Raw genomic sequence first — 27800 nt, 5'->3', positions numbered from 1 at the left:
TTGCATTTTTTTACACATTCATTTATTTAACATTTGGGGTTTACATATCAACAGCTCGTGAACCACATTATTCACAAAATATTTTTAGTTTCCCCCTCCACATAGAAAAGTCAGTAGATTGCACAATTAAAAAATCAGAATATATGGTAATACTAAATACATAGTCCTATGACAGTTGAGCAAATCTGTTTTCTGGGATATATATAGCAGGTGTTCAATATTGTTTATGAATGGATTGATGAATTTTCAATCAAATGAAAGTGGTGAACACTTTTCTATTGACATTTAATTTCAAGCAAATTTCAGTGTTATGGGATCCACTGTGGATAATGACTATAGAATATTAAAAGAGTGATTATGAACTCGAGGACAGTTCTGAAATATACGTTTAATAATGAATTCACATGTAATCCACATTCACATGTAATCCACATGAATTCACATGTAATCCACAGCTAGGATTAGGCCTAGCTGTCCTTCATTAGAAAATTGTTACTTGGAGATTTAAAGAATGTCATCATATTGAGAAGGTCTTGAGTTAGGTGAACTAAATAGCTTCTAGATAAGAAAATGTGCTGTTCTGATAACAACAACTAGTCCTACCAGTGGTCCTAGTACCCAAGTAGTGCTATTACAGTGCTTATGAATGAACCCTAATAACAATTAGATATATAACTGTTAATCAAATCAGAAAGTGACACTGTGGGTATAAAAAGTCTTCAACAGACCTTGGTAATACTGACAATGTCAGGCTGCAGGACTGATTTTTGATGTTATAATCTGCATCATTCCAACAATTACTTGAAAGTGCAAAATATAAAAATGGAAAGAGTTGTTATTTGTTTTTAGCCATATTCCTTGGGCAACGTTTTAACATGTGGATAGTTCACCAATTTAAAATTTAATTATTAGCCTTTAAGCTAATACTACAGTTATTTTTTTTTTAAGATTTTACTTATTTATTCATGAGAGACAGAGAGGCAGAGACGCAGAGGGGAAGCAGGGTCCTTGCAGGGAGCCTGATGTGGGACTCAATTCCAGGACCCTGGGATCATGACCTGAGCCAAAGTTAGACACTCAACCACTGAGTCACCCAGGCACCCCTATAATTAATTTTTAAGGTTCTTTACATTTAGAAAGTGTAAAGGGAAGTCTCTTCTGTATTTAATAAAGTAAATCTTCCAATAAGATGTATAGTTTCTTATCTCTAGTGTGTTTGGTTCATTAATAGTGACATAAAGATTGAATTAAGAGTAACAGAAAACCTTAATATTAATGAATATGATAAGGACAAATATCTCGAAGGCAACAACATATCACAATGAATGGATATTAGGAAACAAACATTTTGACGTATGGATCAATCTTTTTAACAGATGGAATTCAGTCAATTCAGTCAAACTAGGAAGGAAACATGTTCTGGCTTATTTATAAATAAAAAATATTTGACATAGACAATTTATATTTAAATCTTCAAGAAAGCTAAAACGTAGAGATTTGTAATTTTTCTTCTAAAAATTATGTTTTGTAAAGGATTTAATGATGTGATGATACGCCATTCTTCTTTCTGCCATATATTTTATGTCCTTAAGGGTTGTTGATAAGACATCATCCTTGATGAGAAAGAGAGAAGAAGGAAGAGAGATTTTTGAAATAAGCAACATTTCTGGTCAAGTATTTATTATAATCTCAGTGCTTCAATATTTCATATAATTAGTCATTGTTTTAGCTAGTTATGGATAAAAGCAAGTAGATAGACTTGGTAAATTATACCACCAATTCCTTTTTAAAAATTCAGTGCCATTTGATACAATAATACAATTTTTAAACAATTTTTTCTAAGTCACTTACCTTTTTCTTTTTGAAATGAGAAATCTGAGATACATCACAACACATAAATACATATAAAATTTTTCTATCCTGATTTTACCATAGTTAAAAAATTTTAGTTTTTTACCCATGAGTGTTTTATGAGTATTTTTTACAGACTATTCAAAGTATTTAAAAAGTTGCCCTTTTGTTGTTCATGTCCTTTTGTTCATTGTTCATAATGATCAGAACAAAACCACGTACACTTTGCATTCAGTTATTTCTATAATATTCTTAATTAAACATAAAGTACAATTTCCATTTTATACTATATCTTTAAAAGTGTCAAAATCCTAATCCTATAAAGTGATTTAGATCATTTTATTGTATTATTGTAATATTTTACTAAAAACGGGATTATTCTTCATTCATACATAAAGAAATATAAAAAAGGTTATTGTTTTTCTCTGACTTATTTCACTTAGCATAATACCCTCTAGATCCACCTATGTTGTCACAAATGGCAAGATCTCATCTTTTTATGGCTGAGTAATATTCCATTATATATTTAATATCTTACATATCCTTCATCCATTTATCTATCAATGGACACTTGGGCTGCTTTCATATGTTGGCTATTATAAACAATACTGCAATAAACAAAAGGGTGCATATATCTTTTTGAATTACTGTTTTTGTTGGGTAAATATCCTGAAATAGAATTATTGGATCATATGGTGATTCTATTTTTACTTTTTGAGAAACCCGCATATTATTTTCCAAAGCGGGTGTGCCAATTTACATTCCCATCAACAGGGCACGAGGGTTCCTTTTTCTTCACATCCTTGCCAACCTTTGTTTATGTCTTCTCTTTTTCATTCTAGCCATTCTGACAAGTGGAAGGTGGTATCTCATGGTTTTGGTTTGCATTTGTCTGATGATTAGCACTGTTGAGCATCATTTTGTCTGTTCACATGTCTTTGGCCATCTGTATGTCTTTTTTGGAGAAATGTCCTCTGTCCCTTTTTTAATTTATTATTTTTTAAAAATATTTATTTATTTATTTATTTATTTATTTATTTATTTATTTATTTATTTATAGAGCATGAGTGGTGGGAGAAGGGGAGGAGGGTGGGGGAAAGAGTCTTAAGCAGACTCTGTACTGAGAATTGAGCCTAAGGGGCTCAATCTCATGATTCTGAGATCATGACCTGAGCCAAAATCGAGTGGGATCCTTAAATGACTGAGCCATCCAGGCACTGCATTTGGGAGGCTTTTAAATTTTCCATCTATTGGGGCACCCATATGGTACAGTTGGTTGAGCATCCAACTCCTGGTTTTGGCTTAGGTAGTGATTTCAGGGTTCTGAGGTCAGGTCCCACATCAGGCTCCATGCTTAACATCGAGTTTGCTTAGGATTCTTTCTCTCTCTCTCTGCCCCTCCCCCTTCCACTGTCTCTCAAATAAATAAATAAATCTTTAAAAAAATAAAATTCTTCTTATATTTTGGATATTAACCCATTATCAGATATATCCTTTGCAAATATCTTCTTCCATTTAGTGGGTTGTCTTTTTGTTGTGTCAATGGTTTCCTTTTCTATGCAGCTTTTCATTTTGATGTAGTCCTAATACTTTATTTTTGCTTTTGTTTTTCTTTCTCAGGAGACACCTCTAGAAAAATGTTGCTAAAGCAAAAGACAAGGAGATTACTATCTGTTTTCTTCTAGGAGTTTTATGGTTTCAGGTCTCACATTTAGGTCTTTTGCCCATTTTGAGTGTGTGTGTGTGTATCATGTAAGAAAGTGGTCCAGTTTCATTCTTTTGCATGTAGCTGTCCAGATTTCCTCTCACTATTTATTGAAAGACTTATTTTCTCCCATTGTATATCTTTGCCCCGTTTGTCATAGATTAATTGAACATATAAAAGCATGGGTTTATTTCTAGGCTCTCTATCCTGTTCCATTTATCTATGTGTCTATTTTGTGCCAGTGCCATATTATTTTGATTACTATATCTTGGTAGTATATTTTGAAATCTAAAATTTTGATATTTCCATTTTTGTTCTTCTTTATTCAAGATTGCTTTGGCTATTCAGGGTCTTTAAATAAATTAGACAGAGAAAAAAAATACCATATGATTTCACTTATATGTGGAATCTAAAAAACAAGACAAAGAAACAAAAAGCTGACATTGATCCATAAACAGAGAACAAACTGATGGTTTCTAGACAGAAGGAGGATAGAAGGATGGACAAAATGAGAAAAGGGGACTTAGTGAGAGAGATATAGGCTTCCAGTTATGGATAAATAAGTCATGGGAATGAAAGGTACAGCATAGGGAATATAATGAATGGTATTATATAGCGTTGCATGATGACAAATCATAGCTACCCTTGTGGTGAGCACAGCATAACAATAGAATTGTTGAATCACTGTGTTGTATGCTTGAAACTAATGTAATATTGTGTGTAAACTGTGCTCAAATAAAAACCAAAAAAGAATGAGGAAAAAACAAATAAAAAAGTATAACATATATATATTTAAGTTGTCACATAAGGAAACACTTTAGTGTTTTCAAGGTCTTACACAGAAATACGTTCCTGAAAATAACAATTTTAAACATTGTTATTAATATGTTCTATCAGCAGAAAGATTTGTGCAACTTTGTTTCCCATCTTTCCATCTTCCCATAACTTACACTTGTACCTATACTGGGAAGTGGAAGAAAATGCAACTTTCTATCTCAACATATAAGTTGTTTCTCACATTTAAATATTGCACATATGAATCAATTTATTTGCCCAAGTGCCAAAGTGTCACAAATATGAAATAGCAAACAACACTTTGAATTCAGACAACTCAGAAAGTTGTCAGAGTCTGCTTGGCTGAAAACAATAAATTTTTTTTTCCTATATAATGACCATAAAGTTGGAATTTTGTTGAACCTAATATCTCTGAAATTTATAACATAAAGAATCTCTTGAATAAAAATCTGAAGAAAATAACCAGTTATAGGCACTAGCTTCTCCTTACCTTTGTGAATGCATCTTGGATATCTTAACTGCCCTCTGTCACATTGTACTCTGAGTTCAGATCCAATCATTGAGAACTCAGCTATATATGTATCTCTCTTACAAAGAAACTCAATATACTCGCCATGGAAAATATACGGTCTATTGTCAAAATCCCATTTCAGGAATACATTATTATTTTCCATTTCAACAAAAGATAATGTGCAAGGCTCTGAAAAATAAAAAGAAGAAAATTATCTTGACACATCTTGGCATTAACAGGGAGCATTGCGTTTCCTATTCATGATGACCTTAAAATTCCTAGGCATTAGAGTGGCAACCAAGTCAGAATTAATATTTGAGTCAGAAAATATGTTCAAAGCTCACAGAAAAAGTCTGCCATTTATCTCTGTGGTCCTGGATTTGGAAAAAGTGTATGTCCTGCTAGTCACTTAGTTTTATACCATTATGGTTTTAAGGATAGCAAACAAAAAAAGGTGTTTTTACGTGGATGGAACTGGAGGGTATTATGCTGAGTGAAGTAAGTCAGTCGGAGAAGGACAAACATTATATGTTCTCATTCATTTGGGGAATATAAATAATAGTGAAAGGGAATATAAGGGAAGGGAGAAGAAATGTGTGGGAAATATCAGAAAGGGAGACAGAACGTAAAGACTCCTAACTCTGGGAAACGAACTAGGGCTGGTAGAAGGGGAGGAGGGTGGGGGGTGGGAGTGAATGGGTGACGGGCACTGGGGGTTATTCTGTATGTTAGTAAATTGAACACCAATAAAAAATAAATTTTAAAAAAAGGTGTTTTTATAAAAAGCATTGATAGTTGCTAATAATTATTGAAATGACACTCTTTTTCTTATTTTTTTTTCTTCAGGAAACTCAAATAAAATCTCCATGAGACAAAGTATTTGATTGTTGGATAGATTTTATGGAAATGTAAAAAGAAACTGGATTCTCAACAATGACTCAAACTCTATGACTTGATGGATTCCAGAGGGGTTGACAGTTTTCCCCCTTTTAAATTTTTAGTTATTAAGGAATATCAATATTAGATTAAGATGATTTAAATTCTGAACATTGAAAATATTATTGTGTCCTTCCACTAATGCATTAAAACAAAAACTTAAGGTAATTATTAGTATACCCAACAAATTTCTTTGATTTTTTTCCGAAATATTGATACTTTCAAAATGTCAAGTTATTTCAGGAAATGGAGTGTGTCCTTATTTGCCTCCTGGATGACATAGGACTAAACAGTAGGCCCTGAGGTAGGTTAAAGGTCCAGAGTTATTAATAGAACATATGAATCATACAACTGTAAAACATTAACAAACATCTTTTTTCAATATTTTTAGTAAGTATTTATTGAATCTCAATGTGTCAGATGTTATGCTAGCAGTTCTATAGATAGAATAAGAATGAACAAAAATAATCAGAAAGACTCTAAAAGAATCTTTATAGTTACTGCAAAATATCTTTGGAAATGAGGTCAAATGGCACTATAATTTAAAATTCCCAAAAAAAATGCCATGGTTCTACAAAACATAAAATTTTAATTAAAACAAGTTAAAAATTAATTCATGGACCTTCTGTTTTCAGCTATGACAGAATAGTTATATCAGACCAGCATTTCTACTAAAAACTAGAAAATCTGAAAACAGACATGAAGCAAGTATCTCAAGGCAGAGGTGAATTTCTACTGCAATCAGTACTCAAGATGCGAAGGTTCTGGTTAAAGCTCATCCAGATGAGTCTAACATTCTGTGTGGCATTTTGCTCTTGGAGCATTTGTTGATTCTCAGCATGAGCTGAGAGACTGTAGAGAATGGTCAACAGCAAACATAGAGCTAGCAGAGCTTTTGGAAATCTCCCATTGCTGAGGATAGAAAATTGGAAATTTAGATCAGCTATGACAGCCAGGACTTGAGGGGTCAAGGATTCAGGAATGGGAGGTGCAGAGAATAAACAGGGTACTCTGCACTGGCTTTTCCCTTGAAGCATTTGCCTATTCTTGACTTGCAGAAAGAGAGAGGATAAAGAGCCAAGCAGAAAGTCAAGAAGGAGGAAACTTGTCTAACACCAAACTCTTAGTGAAGAGCCCTCGGGGTTATATTCTATTAGTAGGGGTGAACAAAGGTCTGAAGATACGCTTAGAAAACGCTTCATCTCTAGTTAGATTGAGGCCAATTTCCCCTACACTATGAGCTGGAAGGAGATGAGTATTCTCTGGAACAAGATGACATCATTGTTGCAAACTTCTAAAATTTTCCATACATAATATTTGATATTTAATCAACTGTTAACAGAATAAGCAAAAAAAATTAGGCTAGAAATAGAAACAGGCCTCCAGGTGATTCAGATAATGGAGTCTGCAAGCAAGGACTTAAAGATAAGTGTGATTAACATGGTGAAGAAATAGATGTTAAGATTGTCTTTCATCAGACAACTGAAATATACAAAAAAGAAAGCATAAAGTGGGCATTCTAGAAATACAAGGATATTGAGAGCTCATTGGATGAGTTTAAAGCAGATTGGAAGGATTAATGAATTGGAAGATATATCAATAAAAAATTGCCAAATGGAAACAAAGAGAAGATAAAAGTTAGATAACTTTTTTTCTAGACCTTTGAAAAATCAAGCCACAGATTCAAGAAGTGCTACCAACTTGAAGAATGAAATGCTTGGAGAAATGCACGTGAAGGCCCCACATAAATAGCCTATTGAAAATAAAGGGGAAAAAAATCTCAGAACCAGTAGAGTACAAAAAGAAACCTAGTTTTGAAGAAGTACCATTAAGAATGGCATTTACTAACAAAAACTATAAAATACAGAAAAGAATAAAATGACATCTTTTAAAGCATGGAAAGAAAAAGAGAATCAAGCTAGAAATCTATCCCTAGTAAAATTACTCTTCATAAGTCAAGGAAAATAAAGAAATTTGCAGACAAACAAAAACTGAGAAAATAATAAAGAAATACTTTTCAGGCATACGGAAAATGATCCCTATCAGAAATAGTGAAAAACAGAGGAAAATGAGAAAAAAATCACTGAAAAACATATAAATAAATCTAAAAGATTATTTTTGGACAACCTAATATTCATTGTATCTTTGGGACTTAAACTATATGTAGAATGAGAATGCATGACACAGTAATAAAAAAAGTGGGAAGGGTAAATCAAGATAAAATGTTCTGGGTCCTAGAAAAGTGGTAAAAGTACTAATTTATATTCAACTGTAATAAATCATGGTTAATTATGTAGTCTCAGTGATAACAGTAAAAGGAAGCCAACAGGAAAGTATAATTGACAAGGTAGTAGAGAGTGGAATGGTATAAAAAGAATTAATTTACCCAGAAGAAAGAAAAAGAGAGAGAGAGAAAAGAATACAGAATAGATAGGTTATATATCTAGTATAGTAAGATGGTAGTTATAAACCAAAATTTATCAGTATTTATCTTAATATGTATAAGGACTCAATAGTCTACCATAAGAGGAAAGATTGTCAGACTGAATAAGTATGCTTTAAAATAGTGTTTTAAAGAAACTCCCTCTACCCCTGCTTCCCCTCCTTTGTGTGCTCTCTCTCTAAAATAATAAACAAATCTTTTCTAAAAAACCCCAAACTTCTAAAAAAAAAAAAAAGTTATAGACCCTTAGCAAAACAGTCAAGAAAGAAAGAAGAGATACGTCTTAATAGCAGTAATAACAAAGACATACCACTAAAGGCATTAAAATGAATGTAAAAGGATGTTGTGAACAACATTATGTCAACAAGTTTGACAATTTAGATATTACAGGCAAATTCTTATAAGCCACCCTATCAAAACTGAGAGATGTCAGGATCTTTCCTCAAAGAAAACTCTATGCTCAAATGGCATGTTTGGTGGATTCTTGCAATTATCAAGGAAGAAATGGTACCAATCTATATTTTAAATTTGATTTTAAAATATTTATAACCCTATAATTAAAGATGAATTATTGAAAATTTTACTTGTCAGCTTGGAAAACAAGATATCCATTGCCTCTTCTACTCAGTATTATACTCAAGTCCAAGCTGGTGAAATAAGATAGTAAATAAGTCAGAAATGGAAAAAATTTTTTCTTTTTATTTAAAGATCTGCCTTTTTATTCCTCCTGAGAATCTTGGTAGATACTGTTACTTCTACTCAGATGCTTCACTAATAAGGCATAACTTGCTTCAACTTTTTATCTTTATTTCCCCATTGTACTCATATTTTCTATTATAGTACCGATCACACAGAATGATAACTGTTAACACATGTATCCGCACCACTATGGCTTGTTCATTTAATAGCCCCATACAACACCAGTAACTGGTGTGTGGTTTGTATTTAATAAATATTTGTTAGGGCAGGCTGGACTATAGTTATTTATTATCTGTAGGAAAGAATAGAAACCAATGATGAAATAAGTATACTGATGCACAAATATAGCAAACTAAGCATTATAATAGTGTTATATCAACTAACAGAAAATAGAAAGTGATCAAAATATGGTTTTATTTTATTAAATAGGTGGATATTTCATAGTACATACCTAAACACGATGGTGGTGTAGTCCACACTCCCTCTAAACAATAGGACTCCCTAGACCCTTCAAGGAAATGGTGATCAAAACATCTGTATTCTACTGAGGAACCGTTTTCATAGATGCCTAATGTCGAACTAATTATGACTCCATTTTTAATAAGTGGAGGAGCTCCACATGTTCCTTTAGATTCTGCAAAAATGATTTAAAAATATACAATGAATTTTTATAATAAACCTCTAATACTTTAATAATTGCTACAGAAATAAAATAAGATAGGGACACATGGGTGGCTCAGTTGGTTAAGCACAGATTCTTGATTTCAGCTCAGGTCATGATCTCAGGGGTGTGGAATTAACCCCATCTGGGGCTTCGTGCTCAGTGTGGAGTCTGCTTGAGGATTTCTCTCCCTCTGCCCCACCCCTCTCCACAATATGTCTCTCTCTCTCTAAAATAAATAATCTTTTAAAAAAGAAATAAAATGAGATATTTCATGTAAAAATATTTTTAAGTAGCTGTCATTTTTTAAATAATTGAGAGCATAGTTCTACAATAACTTCATACTATACAAGTGATTATTGCAGTTACAATTTTATTTATAATATTGAAATACATATGTAAAACTGGCAAAGTATTAATGATCATGATCTTATTTTTCTCTTTCTATCTAACCAAAAGTGAAAATGTATGAAGCCCCTTTGAAGCCATGCTTTTTGTATGCATCCTCTTCCATTTTTTTCTTATTAAAAGTAATAAAATAGTTCCATATCCAAGGAGAATACGGAATCTCTAAATCTGCATCAAGCCCTTTTCTGAAACAATACTCTCCAGCAAACCCCAAGAAAAGCAATGTTTTCCAGAGTTGTTGACTGTTCACAAAAGGGGTATCAGTCCTCTGATAGTCTGGTGATATCTATAAGACCTACTAATTTCTCTCTTCATAAAATTGACTTATTGGAATTAAAAGATGTCAGCAATGTCATCCTACTTAAGTGTATGTGCTTATTGGATATTGATCAGATCATTTCCAATTTATAGATTAGAAGATAATAATTTTGAGTTGCATAGGGTCTTTCATATACTTTGAACTCAAGTGATAATATTGATCACCTGATAAATTGTCAGAAAGCACTGTTTTACCTTTTCTAATACATAAAGGATATCTCACTTCTCCTCTATTGCACTGTACAGACAATTCAGACAATGAGTTTGATGGAGATAAGTCATATCCTTGTTTACATACAAAATCTATTAAATCTCCATGTAAGACTTTTCCTTCATACTTCCACTTCATCTCTATGTTATTTCTGTACATGCGATCCACGTTAATAGTACACGGCTCTGTAAAACAAAATAGTCTTTTAAATTATTTACTTATTTGGCAAATATAAAGCTTAATATATATTTAAAATGAAAAATTTGACAGGTATCAAAAGCAATGTTTTATATTTAACATTATTAAAACTCCTCACACATATACATAAGAAACACTTTATTCCTAACAAATGAATTTATACATTTTTCTTATTATTGTTATATTATAAATTAAAACCATTTAATTTGAACATTAAAAAATATTGTTTAAGGGGCACCTTGGTGGCTAAGTCAGTTAACTGTCTGCCTTTAGCTCGATTTGTGATCCCGGGGTCCTGGGATCAAAGCCTGCATCAGGCTCCCCCCTTGGCAGGGAATCTATTTCTTCCTCTCCCTCTACCACTCCCCTGCTTGTGCTCTATCTCTCGCTTTTAAATGAATGAACAAATAAATAAATAAATTTTTTTTAAAAGTCAATAGAATTAAGAATAATAATTCTAAAAAATATATTGTTTAAATTATGAGAGACACACTTTAGACCTAAAAGTGAAGTGATATAAAAAGATACACCATGCAAATAGAAGAAAAAAGCAAAAAGCCAGGGTAGCAATACTTATATTGGACAAAAGAGACCTTAAAACAAAGACTGTAACAAGAGACCAAGAAACACTGTCTAATCATAATGATAAACAAATCATTCCAACAAGAGCATATAACAACTGTAAATATATATGCTATGCATCCCAAAAAAGTCTAGCTTTACACCTAAAGGAGCACTCCCGCTGCAAAAAAAAGCCCAAGATAAGTAGAAGGAAAAAAATAATAAAGATCAGAGGAGAAATACAAGATACAGAAACTAAAAAAAGAAAGAAAGAAAGGAAGAAAGAAAGAAAGAAAGAAAGAAAGAAAGAAAGAAAGAAAGAAAGAAAAGATCAGTGACACCAGGAGCTCTTTCTTTGAAAAGATAAACAAAATTGATAAGCCTTTAGCCAGACTCATCAAGAAAAAAGAGAGAACAAAAATATTTAAAACTAGAAACAAAAGAGAAGTAAAAACTGACACCACAAGCTTTGCGCAGTGGCAGTATCGTAGCCAATGAGGTTTATCCGAGGCGCGATTATTGCTAATTGAAAACTGACACCACAGAAACATGAAGAATTATAAGAGAATCCTACAAAAAATTATATGCTACCAAATTGGACAACCTAAAAGAAATAGATAAATTCCTAGGAACATAATCTTCCAAAACTGAATCAGGAAGAAATAGAAAATCTGAACTGACCAATTGCTAGTAACAATATTGTATTGGTAATTAAAAACAAACAAACAAACAAACATACAAACAAAAAAACCCAAAAACCTCCCAACAAATAAAAGTCCAGGACAAGATGGGTTCATAGGCAAATTCTATTAAACATTTAAAGAAGTGTTAATATCTATTCTCCTCAAATTATTCCAAAACATAAAAGAAGAAAGTGCGGTTCCAAATACATTCTACAAGGCCAGGATCACCATGATACCAGAACTAGACAGATACTATGAAAAAAAGATAACTACAGGCCAATATCCCCGGTGAACATAGATGCAAAAATCCTCAACAAATTATTAACAAGCTGTATTCCACTACACATTAAAAAATTCATTGCCATGATCAAGTGGAATTTATTTTGGAGATGCAAGGATGTTTCAATAGTCACAAATCAATCAATGTAATATACCACATCAACAAAACAAAGGATAAAAACCATCTGATCATATCAGTAGATGCAAAAAAAAAAACATTTAACAAATGTCACCATCTACTCATTACAAAAACACTCAATAGAGTGGTTTAGAGGGAGCGTACCTCAACAAAATAAAGGCCATATATGATAAACTCACAGCTAACATAATACTTGGTGGTAAAAAATGGAAAGCTTTTCCTCTAAGATCAGGAACAAGACAAAGATGTCCATTCTTACCACTTTTATTCAATGTAGCACTGAAAGTTCTAGCCACAGCGATTAGAGGCAAAAAAAAAAAAAAAAAAAAAAAGAAATAAAAGACATTCAAATTAATAAGGAAAAAGTTAAACTGTCACTATATGCAGATAACATGCTACTATACACAAAAATCTTAAAGACTCCATTAAAACTATTAAAAGTAAAAAATGAATTCAGTAAAATTGTAGGATACAAAATTAATAGACAAATCAATTGCATTTCTATCAAATATATTAATTTGATATATATAAGCATATATAATTAATATATTAATACTTAACCAAATCAAATCAAAATAAACTCAATTGATCAGTGTTTAAAGTTATCTCAACTTAGATAATTATTTTGATAGCTCCTTTAAGTCTCCACTTAAACATTAATGTTAATTACACCATGTCTTAATCCAAAATATATTTAAAGTAATCACAAACATGTTCTTATTTGCTCAACAAAATAGAACAAAGGTAACCATTCAAGTGAGGAATTGACAGCTGAGAAAGCTATTAACAATACTCTCTACTAAGGAAAGAATTGGATTGATTATTCTCTCCAAATGACATTCTGGAGACAATATAGGGAGAGATGATGAGGATTATAATAAGGCGAGATTTCAGTTAGGAGAAAACACAAAAAGTAATCAGTCACAAAAATGTGAATCTATTGAAATGCCACTGAAATGCACACTTAAAAAAAGCTAGCATGGTAAAGTTTTGTTGTTCATATTTTACCACAATTTTTTAAAAAAGCAGTAGTTAAGAACTAATGTAGTTTTAGAACCTATGATATTAGATTTTTTGCTTACAGAAATGAGAAGAGAAAACACTTGGGGAAAAGGATTTATACAAAAATCCTCATTCCCATGCTATATAAAATGTTACATAAAAATCACATAAAATACAAACATAATGGTAAAAGAAATTCAATGGGTTGTTATAAAAGGAATAAGCTCTAGGATCTAATGTACATAATGACGACTAGAGTTAACAATATTCTTTTGAATACGGGAACGTTGCCAAGACAGTAGATCTTAAATGCATTCTCATAATGATAAGATCATTGGTAGTACAACTATGACAATGTCAAGTGAAGGGAATGTTAATTAGCCTTATTGTAGTACTCATTTCAAAACATATATGTATACCAACTCATTGCCTCATATACCTTAAATTCATGTTATCTATCACTTGTATCTAAATAAAGCTGGAAAAATTTTTTAAAAAAATATATAATGTGTTCTCTGTCTTACCTAAGCAAATAGGTGGGGATGACCATTCTCCTTGTTCACAATGAGATACTTTTGCTCCACTCAATAAGTAATATTCGTTGCATCTATATTCCACTGAGGATCCTGTTGTGTAGCTTGCTAATAATCCATCAACGACAGCCCCATTTATTACATTAGGTGGAGGCTTACAATTCTCAATATTTTCTAAGGAAAGAGGTTATTTTCAAATTAATATGAACTTATAACAACATAATGATATCATATAGTTATCCATACTACTGTTCTTCAATATTTGTATTATATTATTCAGGACAATTGATCTTTAAATTTTCCAGAAATAAGAATAATGCTATTCAGCCCAAATATTTTAAAAATTTGTTAAGTAAGGGACGCCCAGGTGAGTCAGTGGTTGAGCATCTGCCTTTGGCTCAGGGCATGATCCTGGAGTCCCAGGATCGAGTCCCACATCAGGCTTCCTGCATGGAGCCTGCTTCTCCCTCTGCCTATGTCTCTGCCTCTCTCTGTGTGTCTCTCATGAATAAATAAATAAAATATTTTTTAAAAATTTACTAAGTAAGAATAAACAGCCATTTGCCTAAACATGCAAACATATGCATATTTGTCACTTTTCTTGCTTATGAAGGAATCATGATACAAATATTATTAAAATGTGTAGAAAGATAAACAATAACCTGAGGATTATGGTCAATTCTAAAACTATCCTTTGTCATTATCCACTTTTACTTTTTAATTCTCATTCTTTTCATCTCAGATCTCAGTCAATCCATGGATGAAATTTTCCACTTTTTCTCTCTTTATTTCTTCTCTCACTCTGCTTGTTTCTTTAGCATCCTTAATAGCATTTCTCTCATGTAACAAGTAAATCTTAAGTAAACATCTTTGTGAAGATCTTTCTAGGAGAGATCAAGAAATGAGAAGGATGATGGGAAGAGTAGCCTGGCAACATAGCCTGGTTGCAGCATAGCCTGGTTGTGCATGTCAGTAAAACAAAAGACCAGGGAAAGGTCTCAGAAGGGTGTAGGCTTCAGACTGGCCAGATGCATAAGCAATATCAGAAGGACTGACTCAAAGGCAGGAACAGAGTGCCTTAGTGTAACTTTGTAGGACATGAAGGGAGAGGAAGTAGAGCATGATCATGGCCAGTTACCCAATCCAGAGTTACTTATGTGCTTTCATTTAAAGCTCAGGTCAAAAAAAATAAAAATAAAAATAAAAAATAAAGCTCAAGTCATAGTATCAAACAGGTCAGATAACAATACTTAGCACTATTGTACATTCAAAATTCTTTTTAGTTTCCCAATTCTTTATATTGGGTTAAATTCTAAGATGGCTGCATATACAGAAAAAAAAAGTAGCAGAGTAGGTGCTGAATCAATGTATTTTTTAACCTTTCTAAACAGTAGTCTCTTGCTAAAAGTATTTGGATTGAATAACAAGAATGACAGATTTTATGCAACAGGCTTAGCTATTTGCTGGTAAATCGAGCATACATACCAATGCACTCAGGAGGACGTGTCCACTTTCCACGTTTACAAGTAATTTCTGTGGCTCCACGGAGATGATACCCACTTTTACATTCATATGCCACTTTATCCCCATTGTAATAAATCGTAGAGTTCAGGTTTGCTGCACCATTCTCAATGAAGGGTGGATTCCCACAGGGTGTCTTCTTTTCTTCTGAAAAGAGACAAATTAAGGAAAAAAGACCATTTAGCTACACACGCAGACTTCATTTTAGGGAAAGCTTATTAAGGTGTTGCTAACCAATGCATTTCGGAGGTTCTGTCCACTTTCCATTTTCACAACGTATTTCTTCTGATCCTTGTATCTCAAAATTAAGCTCACATTCTACATGAACTGTTTCTCCATGACGGTAAGTTGTTGAATGTGTTTGGATTTTGGAGTTTAGAGGCAGAGGTGGAGGAGGACATCGATTTCTTCTTCCTTATATAAAAAAATCACCATATTTAGCCATATAATTACAAAACTATAATAGGTAGATTTAATAAGCACATTCTTTAAGCCAAGTACCATAGGAAGTATGGAAGACAGATCCTAGGGTCACCTCCTTGAGCTCCACTTTTGATGTTGTTGATGTTCACTTCCTTGTGTGATAACCCTCCAAGTAAGCAGGAACTGTGACTTGCTTCTAACCAGCAAATGCCGCAAAGATGATGGGATGTATGTGATTATGTAGCGTGATAGGCAACATAGTACAATAAGGCCATTCTTGCTGAGACACTCTCTTCTTGCTGATTTTGATAAAAAAGCAAGCTCCCACATTATAAGCCCCCAAATGGGGAAGGCAAAAAGGCAATAGGCAAAGGACTGCCTCCAGCAGGCAGCCAGGAAGAAATTGAGACTTGCAGTTCAACCATCTGCAAAGCACTCAATGCTACCAAAAACCACGAGTTTGAAAGCAGATTCTTCCCCAGTCAAGCCTCACATGAGACTGAAGCCCCAGCTGACACTTTAATTGCAGTCTTGTCCAACAGGAATGCAGAGGAGCCAGATAATCTGTGCTCAAATCCTAATCTACAGAAATTGTGAAATAACACAAGTGTGCTGTTTTAAGCTGCTAAACTTGTAATAGCATTGTTATGCACCAATAGGAAACCAAAAAAGCAAGCAAATTAAAACAGCATTCATTATCTCCTCTAATCCTAAAATAGCTTTATTAAGCAGGGACAATTCTTTTTCTCATATTATAGATAAATAAAATAAAACTTTTGAAGTAGGTAAATTAACTATTAAGTGGTGGTTCTTGTACCTATGTCTATATGATTGAAATAAAATCTCCTTAACAATTCTACATCACAGACTGTGTTCATTTCCTTTCAAAGGAATGTTGGGAAAAATTATTACAATTAAGTGTTTTAAAATAACACAAATTTGTTCTTACAGTTCTGGAAGCCAGAAGTCCAGAATCAGTTTCATTGGGCTAAAATCAAGTTGTCAGGAGAGCTGCATTCCTTCTGGAAGCTTTATAAATCAGGTTCTCTGCCTTTTCAAACTTCTGGAGGTTGCTTGCATTCCTGGGCACATGACCTTTTCTCCTGTTGCTCCAACCTCTTGTTTCTGGTCCATTGTCACATCTCTATTCCTCTTCTGTAGTCAAATTTCCCTCTGCCTCCTACATTTAGAGCCCACATGGATAATCCCAGAAATTATTCCTACCTCTAGATACCTACCTTTATCACATGTGCAAAGTCCTTTTTGCCATATCAGTAAGGTACCTCAATGGTTCCAGAGATTAGGATATAATTTATTATTATTCAGCCAACTGCACTGCCCACCCTACATTTAATGACTATTTACTAGAGAAAATAACAGGCACATTGGCATGCTGACTAATTGGGTGGGGAGGGTGGAGTAGATTTTAAGTAGCTTGCTATTTATTTCTGGAATAACACGTTACAGATAATTTGCTAACATTTTTTTCCTCTACTATTAGACCAAAGCTCTTGAGCAGGACTGGAAAATTAAGAACAAAAACATTGAAGTTAGGATCATTCTGGGCAATCCCATCTCATACTCGTGGTCATCTTCCTTTTTCACCTCTCCTAGCATCTGTTAAAAATCTTCATCCTCTCTTCCAAGTTCCACTTTCTTGTCTTCCTCTTGTCTACCAATAATGACGATTTTCTATATTACAGGGAAAATAGAAGCTATCAAGACCTTTACCTCTCCCCATTCCCAATTCTCAAACTCCTTCAATTCAAATATTTTACATTACTTCCAAAAATGCTATCCCACACAATATCAATCAAAACCTTCAATGTTTGTTCAAATACTTTATACATGACTTTATCATATTTGTCACATTGTGTCAATTACTCTTTCAAATCAGTTCCCTCTGCTAGGCTTGGATCTCCTTCATATATCACTGTAGGTATGGTTTTTTTTTTCTTTATGATAGTCACACACAGAGAGAGAGAGAGAGAGAGAGAGAGAGAGAGAGAGAGAGAGAGAGAGGCGGAGACACAGGCAGAGGGAGAAGCAGGCTCCATGCACCGGGAGCCCGACGTGGGATTCGATCCCGGATCTCCAGGATCGCGCCCTGGGCCAAAGGCAGGCGCCAAACCGCTGCGCCACCCAGGGATCCCTGTAGGTATGTTTAAATGACTCTTGAATTGTTGTCTTCCAACGGGTGATCATACTATCTGCTTGTACATGTCCAGTGATAGAAACTTACCATAGACATTACATTTTAGTATATCTCTTAATTGAGGACCATATTTTTCATTTTTACTCTGGGTAATATTCTGTTGATTTTTCTGTTCTTTACCCTCATCATTTTGAAGACTGTATATTCATATCAGGAAATATGTATCTAAATAAGAAAGAACCCTCAGAAAGCTGCCAGCTTGGGATAACTGAATCTAATAATTCCCAATAAATAAAATTTATTTATTATAATAAAGAGTTTAAAAGTTATAACCACTCTACAAACTAATACAAAATTCAAGATTTCTTCAGATTAAATATTGCTGAAAATATATAGCAATGATTTGAAAGACCGTATTTATTTTTAAAAATAGCACTCAGCATAATACCCTCTAGTTCCATCCACATCATTGCAAATGGCAAGATTTCATTCTTTTTGATGGTTGAGTAAGCATAAGTCAGTCAGAGAAAGACAAATACCATATGATTTCACTCATATGTGGAATTTAAGAAAAAAAATCAATGAACATAGGGGAAGCAAAGGAAAAATAAAATGAAAACAGAGAGGGAGGTGAACCGTAAGTGACTCAACCCTAGGAAACAAACCTAGTGTTGTTGGAGGGGAGGGCTGGTGGGATGGGTTAACTGGGTGATGGGCATTAAGGAAGGCAGTTGAAGTAATGAGCATTGAATGTTATATGCAACTGATGAATCACTAAATTCTACCTCAAACTTAAAAATAATAAGACTCAGGACAAGGATTAGATATCAAAACATTTTTTTTCAGAGAAATTAAAGCTAAAGCATGATATTTTGTGTGAGTATGAAATTTTAAAAATTACCTTCACATACAGGAGATTCTGGGTACCAACCAAAGTTATAGCACTGAATTAAGTCAGATCCACTTAGATAATAATTTTCATGACAGAAAAACTGAACAACATCTCCTTCTTCATACGTTTGCTTAATAGGATGAAAATAACCATTTTGTATTAATTTTAAAGAAGAGCATTTTAACTCTAAAAATGAGAGAACAAATGAAATACAAAAGAGTGTTATTTTTTTTCTGTTAAACAAAGTTTACCTACTACTTATGTACTATATCTGGAATAGAAATTAGTTAATTTGCCATATTGGGTATAGAATGAGAGGAAGAGAACAGGAGAGGAGAGGGGATGTAGGAGAGAGAAGGAGAGGAAGGTATCATATATTATCATATAAATAATATATTAATCATAATATAATAATATAATATATTTATATATTATATTATATATCATATATTATAAATATATAATTATATAATATATTTATATTATATTAATATATTAATCATAATATAATATAATATATATTCATATATTATATTCTATAATATTATAAATATATAATTATATAATATATTTATATTCTATTATATATTATATAATAATATACTATATACTATATTTATTAAATATTATATAATAAATAAATATAATATATATTTAATAATAAATATAATATAATTAATATTATATAATATTATATAAATATTATTGATATAATTATATATTATAAATATAATATTAATCATAATTATATATGATTATTATATATAATTATATAACATATTATATGTTATATTTTGTTATATAATAAAATCTTGTCAATTCCTATATTTATTAAATAATTAACTGAACTAAAAGGAGTTCTTTTTTTACTTGAGAGCTTTAAATGATCAAAGCCTATGATCAGCATAGTTAAAACTAGAAGCAAAAAAAAAAACCCCAAAAAGTATGAAAAATGAAGCATAACTAGTGGGACAATTTATAAACATTGCTGTATGAGACAAAGTCTTAAAATGAGACTGGATTGTCTTTAAAATGAGGACCTACTGGTACATTTTGGTGTGAGGGCCCATCCGTACGTGTGACACTCTGTCTCTTCGGTCTTCTTTCCTCCCGCTGTATAGTAGCCAGGAGCGCACTCATACTGTACTTTGTCCTTCACTCTGAATGTTTTCTGTGTTGTGGAATAATTTCCATGATATAATTCAGGGACCAAACATGTTTCTAAAAAAAAAATAAATGTTATTTATTTTGTGCACTTTATCACTAAAGCTATAATATTAAAAATCAATCTCAAAACGTATTTTCACAAAATCTTAAACACATTTAGTGGAATTAACCTTTGGCAAAATTGATGAATAGCCAGTGTCCCATTTCTCTATTCCTGTTTTTTTTTTAATACACCTGTGTCTTTTTAAAAATATTTTATTTATTTATTCATGACAGACATAGAGAGAGATAGAGAGGCAGAGACACAGGCAGAAGGAGAAGCAGGCTCCATGCAGGGAGCCTGACATAGGACTTGATCCTGGGTCTCCAGGATCACACCCTGGGCCGAGGGCAGTGCTAAACTGCTGGGCCACTGGGGCTGCCCTATACACCTGTGTCTTAATGCCACCAGTCTTCTCTAAATTCTAGTCTAGTGTACTTGGCAAAAGGTCAGAATTCAACTGAAGTCTTGTGTGGTAACAATTTTTTGATTATGTGTCATCTAAGGATTTGTACAATTTAAATGACTAACAACACAGTAGCAAAATATGTATATTCAAATTATTGGATTATTTATATATTGATATTGGTTTACTAATAAAAATAATGATACTATCCCAAATTCTCCTCTAATAAAGGAAATAGTTATTTATGTTGCAAGAAATAGGCTTAGGGTTTTTTTTTTTTTCATTTTATTCCATTCCATTCTTTTCTTCATTACTATAAAGAAGGAATTGCTTCCATCTTTTGTTGTGAAAAATGCTGCTAGGAACATTGGTGTACAAGTGTCTGCTTGAGTCTCTGCTTTCAATTGCTCTGGGTGTATACCTAGAAGTGGAATTACTGGATAGTATGGTAATTCTATGTTTAACTTTTAGAGGAACTGCCACCAAACCAAGTGTCCATCAATGGATAAATGGATAGGGATGCCTGGGTGGCTCAGTGGTTGAGCACCTGCCTTCGGCCTAGGGCGTGATCCGGAGTCCTGGGATCAAGTCCCACATCGGGCTCCCTGCATGGAGCCTGTTTCTCCCTCTGCCTGCATCTCTGCCTCTCTCTCTCTCTCTCTCTGTATCTCTCATGAATAAATAAATAAAGTTTTTAAAAAATGGATAAAAGGATAAATAAAATGTGAGGTATCTATCATATATATATGAATATTATTTAGTCATAAAAAGAAATTAAATTCTGTTGCATGTTACAACACAGATGAACCTTGAATACATTATGCTAAGCGAAATAAGACAAGTGTAAAAGGATATTATTGAATGACTCCACTTATACAAAGTACCTAAAATAAGGAAATTGATAGAAAATAGAAGTTACCGGGTACTGGGGTAGGGTGGGGGATAGAGAGGGGATGGGTATAGTTTCTGCTTGGGTTGATGAAAAAGTTTTGGAAAAAATGGGGATGGTCATGCAACATTGTGAACGCTACTGAATTGTACACTTAAAAATAGTTAAATTGGTAAATTTCATGTTATGTGTATTTACTATAATTAAAAAAAAGATCAGTGGTTGCCAAGGGTTTGATGGAAAGGAAAAATGGATGAATATGGAAACAGAGGCTTCTTAGGGCATTGAAACTATTCTGTATGATATCCTAATGGTGGATACATGTCATTGCACATTGGACAAAACTCATAGCTTGTATAATACGAAAAATGAACCCTAAAGTATGAGCTTTGGTTAACATATCAGTATTGGCTCATCAATTGCAACAAATATACCACGCTAAATGCAAAATGTCATTAAGAGGGGAATCTGTATGTGGCCAAGAGTGGGAAGGGGTATATGGGAACTCTCTGTACAAGCTGCTCAATATTTCTGCAAATCTAAAACTGCTCTAAAATTAAGTCTATTAATATTAAAACATTAAATAGGAACTAGTGGAGTAGGAGAGTTGTGGGAGTTCTCAACTCTTGGGTTAAGGAAACATTTAACATACATGAAAAACAATATATCAACATCTTGCATTTGCAGACATAATGAAAAATCAATTCTGTTAAATAAAAATGTCTTTCAATATAAGAAAGTACTATCCTCTCAGTCCCTTATCTTGGGCTTTAGGAGGTGATTCTTAAACACATACCATGTTCTTCCCTACAGGTAGGTTGAGGAGACCATCCATCAGCAAGACATTGAACCACTTCTTCATCCTTTCCTCCAGTGGTTTTATATCCTGAATTACAACCGTAACGCATGTTCTCTTGAATTTTGTACATTAATTTTACATCAGAGATGTAACCATTTCTCAGCTCAGGCTTAGTGCACTTTTCTATGGGAAAAAATGTCTTTGCTTAACTTGGTGAAATTAAGCTTGTCTTTTACTTAATTGTAAAACTAAGGCAAAAGTTTAATATTATTATTGAAATTTAAAGGGGAGAGAAAAATTTCACTCTACAGTTCCTGATTTGATTTAATTTTGGAATTATCCTGCATGTTCTGCACCAAATTTCTTCAAAATTTGATTCAACTCAACGATGACACTCTTTGTATTGATTAACTTCAGTTCTGGTAGTGAATCCCACTCTTCTCACATCTACTTTTAGAAAATATAACAGAGCTCTTCCACTAACTATCATTAGTGGCTAATAGAAGAAATTTCATTTGGATTTTCTTCCTAATATTTTTAAATCTACTGTGTTTGACAATTTTTAACACCATGTAACAAAAGCATATACCTAGTTTATGGATCCTTAAATAAGTCTGCAGATACCTTAATGTGAAAACTTTATTCATTCATTTTTTTCAATTCAGCAAATGATTTCCTACAGTGTAAGCCTGCATAGCCAGTCCATAGTCAGTCCGTGTAGACCAAGACTGAATCACAGACATGTAATTCAAAATCTTTGAGTTTGCAGTTATTTTTTAGCTAACACTTACAATAGTGTTGTGTTAGATGATAAATTTACTTCAGCACTGAATGGGGTGCAATAATTTTTTAAGCCGTACTATTAGACCCTTATAACAAATCAATTCACAAAAGTTAAGAGACTTGTCCAAGGTTAATATGAGTTTAAATATATGGAGTACCTGCTGTGTGGCAAGCATGTTATATGAATTATCTCAGTGCAGTAGCTTTATGCCCATTTTATTGGTGAGAAACTTGGGCTCACAATGCCCACTACCCAGTGGTGGAGCAGAATTCCAATGCAGGCAGGTTAACTGCGGAGGTTGTGTCTTAACCATTAGACTACATACTCAACTTGAGTTCTTCTTTTCTGGCTCTTATTTCAAAGCTCTTGCTAATGTTTATTTTTAAGTACTAGTTATGAATATTTATTTATTTATTAGAGTTAATCTATGGTCTATGTTAATACTAAAAGTGCTATGCTTAAATTTATGGTATGTTCTCAATTCATGGAAGGGATCATTATCCCAAATGGATATGTTCACTAGATATAACAACCTCTGTAACCATCATATTCATTTTTTTTCTAAATGAAACAGACCCAACTAAAGCCTCTACTCTGCAAAACAGAGCTTAGAGAATCCTTTGCTCAAAAGAGGTCAGCTGATCTAATAGAAGCTCATTAATGGTTTGACTATAGGGTACCATGGCATGAAATAATGAGATGAACCAATCAGATTTCCTTTTTTCAAATTTGAACTCAAAATTCAGAAAACACACTTTTCTGAATTTATTGGAGAAGTTGGCACAAAAAGGAGAGATGAGTCTTTCAAAGGATAAAACACTAGAGTAATAATCTTATTCTTCTTAAGACCAGAGTCAAGCATTTTTCTGGCTTCTTATGCACAATTATCTGTTTAGGTTCCTCAATCCTTAAAGTAACTCTTTTGCATCTCTGTTTCTTGCAATATGATAATATCATTTTCAATAATTATCCTTATTCTTTTTATAGGACTATTAAAAACAAAGACAATGACATTTTAATAAGAAATATTGTTTCAGAATTTCAGAATATGCCTTCATTTTGTAAAAGAGTCAGTGGGCCAGTAATTTTGTTTTCATCAACCAAAAGGTTTCACCACCCACCAGGTTATTTTGGACCCTTATGGACTAATCTCTTTAAGTATTATAAATATTCTGAGGACACAGCCCATAGACTCACTGAAGCACTGTGGTTCTGGAGACCAGCCCTCCTGGGTACATGTGATTCGCTCCTCTTGCTTTCCAGTTTCAGTTGTATAACCAGCCAAGCAGGCAAATGACAGTGTTTTATTTATTCTCATTGGAAAGTAATATCTTTTAAAAGAATAGTAATATTGTGCAATTCTTCCATTTTCCACACTAGGAAGACCACAAGTTTTCTCTGAAATGAATAAATATCAAGCTGAAAACTGAAAAACATATCTAAAACCATGAAATGTGTGATTGCATGACAGTATATTTTTAAATTCACAGTATCTGTAGCCACTTTAACAAGTACTTGTTTTTAATACCTACCTTCTAAGGGACTTCTATTTCAATCAGAATTAATCTGCTAGCAATCACCAATAACCAAAAGTCAGAATAAAACTGGTCTGGCCACTTCCTCAGGGAGGATTTCCCTAACTTTGTGAAACAGCAGTTTCTAATAGAAATATAATGCAAGCCACATATGTAATTAAAATTTCTAATAGTCACATTAATAAAAGGAGTAGTTGAAGTTAACTTTAATAATACATTTTATCTGACCCATTAAAATATTAAAAATATTTTTCATTTTTTTCTCCTTATTAAGTCTGAACTCCAGAGTATATTTACTCATACAGCACATCCCAATTTGAACTAACCATGTTTCAATAGCTGTATATAGCTAGTGGCCACCATATTGGATAGCAGAGTTCTAGAATAGTTGAAATTTTGCTTGAGATAGGCAAACCTACAAAATTTTGTAATGAATGCCGTTTTTTTTAAATAAAAGGCAGACAACTAATTAAAAAATAACAGACTTGGACAAGAGCTTTACAAAGCAGGACATGTAAATGGTCACAGACCTCATAAAAAGTACTCAGTGTTCTTTGGCAATATTAAGACAGAACATACACATACCATTTTTAAAAAGCACTCATCCCTATGAACATCAGTGCAAAAAATCTCAACAAAATACTAGCAAATGGAATTTAGCAGCATATTAAAAGGACCCATGAGCAAGTGAGCTTTATCCCCGGAATGCAAGGATGGTTCAACATACAAAAATTGGTCAATGTAATACACCACATTGACAAAATGAAAGAAGGAATAAAAGTATTTATCTGTGCACCTAAAGACATGTTCATAGCGGCACTATTCAGGTAGTCTCAAACTGGAAACAATTCAAATGCCAGTTCATGACCGAAAAGATAAACACATTTTAGACATGCGTCTAGTGGAATATTGTACAGCAATACAATGCTGAATATCATGCAGTTGTGGTGAATGCTGAATGGTGAATCTCATAAACATATTATTCAGTGAAAGAAGCCTGTCACACAGAAGTATATATTATAGTTACTGAGATAATTTTTATTGAGATATAATTGATGTATAACATTATATTAGTTTGGGGTATACAACATAATGGTTGTACATATATATTTGCACATATTGCAAAGTGATCTCACAATAAATCCAGTTAATGTCTGTCACCACACAGTTACAAATTTATTCCCATGTGATGAGCATTTTAAAGATCTGCTCTCTTAGCAACTTTTAAGTAGACAACGAAGTATTGTTAACACACATTTCACAGAAAAATTGTCACAACTAAATAAGATAATTATATGACACAGTCATTTTAGAGTTATTTGTGGTTAGAAGGAAGTTAGAAAAAAAGAAGGAAGTTAGAGGTAACTATTTGTGCATCACTAGGAATCTGGATAACTAAAATATCTGAAACACTGTGTAACAGTTGAAAGTAACAAAATAGATTCAGCAACATGGAAATATGTTTAAATGATAGCAAGTAAAACAAAATAGTAAGAAGATAAACTCTATGGCAAGCTTTCATTTATGTGAATTGTAAAGCACACGCACAAAACAAGACACAGTTCAGATAGTTAAATATTTAAGAATATATCAAACACCTGTTAGTGGCTCCCAGTTTGATGCTAAGGGAAATAGAATTCAGGGTCAGGGACAAAGGGAGGAAATGCATAAATAAAGCAAAAGCGGCAATTTCATAGACCAATGATGATTGCATGTTATAAAATGGGAAGTGACATTAAATTCAATTCTTACCCCTAATGTTCCTAATGGGGGTGAGAGAAAGCATGGAAATATGAAATTATGGTTACTTTTTTTTTCGTTTCTGGTTTGTTTGAGTAAAAGAAGAGATAACTATGTAATAATCAGGAAATTATCTAGAAATACAATGTCTTCATGGTAAAGATGATAGAAAATTCTATCAGCTGGTGTCTCCCTATTTAGACAGAAAAATATTCATGCAATATTTAGTTTAGACAGTAAACTATTCATGCAAAAATGATATCTTATTGTAGAATTGAATGTATTAAATATGATTAATTCTATTTATTTTACTTGCATAATTTTAATTGCAGATCCTTTGTGGTAGAAATTTGTAGTAAACTATTGCCTAAAAGGCAATTATAATCCATGGGGCATCTTGTTTCAATAAATTCCCTTAGGTGTTTATTTTAGGAAAGTCTTATTGCTGTGGTTTCCTATTTTGTATATTCACTCTTGCTGACACCTCATTATCCTGTCTGGTTTTTTTTTCTCCTTACAGTTTAATAAATAGCACAATTAACTATTCCTCAATAATCTGCACGTACTCTGCTTGCCTCAGGCACACTTATTCACACACTGGGCAGTCTGGTGATAAAGATCTCTAAGAGTGAGGGAGTTCATCAGTACAGTCATAACTTACATCGTTGTCCAACATCATTATTAATAGAGCTCCACTTCATTCTCAGAAGTGTCCTTGTCTGCATGATCAATTTTATGGTCCTCCTTCTAATCACTACTTAAAAATTTCAACCAATGAACAAATTAGTATAAACATCAAAGGGTGAAGATTCAAAAAAATTTTTTTTAATTAAAAAAAAGGGTGAAGATTCAAAAATTTTGATGAATTATGGCTATTTCTTTCTCCAATTTCCCACACTAAGCTCTCACTTTATGAACATAAAACTTAAATTATACAAAATTTGCCATGTTAGTAATGAATTCTAATATGAAATTAGAATTAAGGTTAACATACAACTTCTAAGTGGCAGTACTGTTGGCTTGAAAAACCCTTTTAAGTATTTAGGTTCTAAAACCTAGTGATACGAAATGGCTTTTTGTTTCTTTCTTTTCTTTCTTTCTTTCTTTCTTTCTTTCTTTCTTTCTTTCTTTCTTTTTTTGTCTTGTTTTGTTTTTCTAAGTTTGTCACTATAGGAATAGTTTACTAATTATGCCCAAAGGAGAAAAATAATCTGCCTAAATATTTATTAAAATGATAAGACATATGCTTTTTATAAAGTTGATACATAAAAACGAAAGTCTATAATAAAAGTTCAAGTTAAATGTATGTTAAATTTCCTTTTTATAATTTTTAGAGAATAGAGAATATTACAAATTAATTTTACCTTCTGCAAAGAGTTTTCCTGAGATGATGAATATGATGATAAAAGAAAAATCTTTCGACCTCATCTTCAATGGTGTGCCCAACAAAGATTTTTAACAATTCTAAAGCACTAGGGACTCCTCAGTAAGTACACAATACTTTGCTTGAAGAAAA

At 32.7% G+C, this 27800-nt stretch overlaps 1 protein-coding gene and 1 non-coding gene across 2 annotated transcripts; one reads left to right on the top strand and one right to left on the bottom strand.

Annotated features, from left to right (window-relative positions):
* F13B (coagulation factor XIII B chain) lies at positions 1 to 27800 on the bottom strand. The gene is made up of 12 exons (XM_038541756.1): positions 27649 to 27800; positions 24207 to 24407; positions 22223 to 22408; positions 19969 to 20145; positions 18934 to 19110; positions 15689 to 15868; positions 15419 to 15601; positions 13925 to 14107; positions 10523 to 10723; positions 9392 to 9574; positions 4842 to 5051; positions 1 to 1613 (listed from the first exon to the last, which is right to left on the bottom strand). The coding sequence occupies exons 1-12, from the start codon at positions 27710 to 27712 to the stop codon at positions 1609 to 1611; spliced, it is 1950 nt and encodes a 649-aa protein (XP_038397684.1). The 5' UTR covers positions 27713 to 27800; the 3' UTR covers positions 1 to 1608.
* LOC119872753 lies at positions 11763 to 11896 on the top strand. Its single transcript, XR_005362779.1, has one exon. It is a non-coding gene; the product is annotated as a U4 spliceosomal RNA (small nuclear RNA).

This window comes from Canis lupus, chromosome 7 (genome assembly GCF_011100685.1).
Source record: "Canis lupus familiaris isolate Mischka breed German Shepherd chromosome 7, alternate assembly UU_Cfam_GSD_1.0, whole genome shotgun sequence".
Classification (NCBI taxonomy): Eukaryota; Metazoa; Chordata; class Mammalia; order Carnivora; family Canidae; genus Canis; species Canis lupus.
The sequence above is the reverse complement of the archived record's forward strand: the minus strand, read 5'-3'. Positions and strand labels throughout refer to the sequence as shown.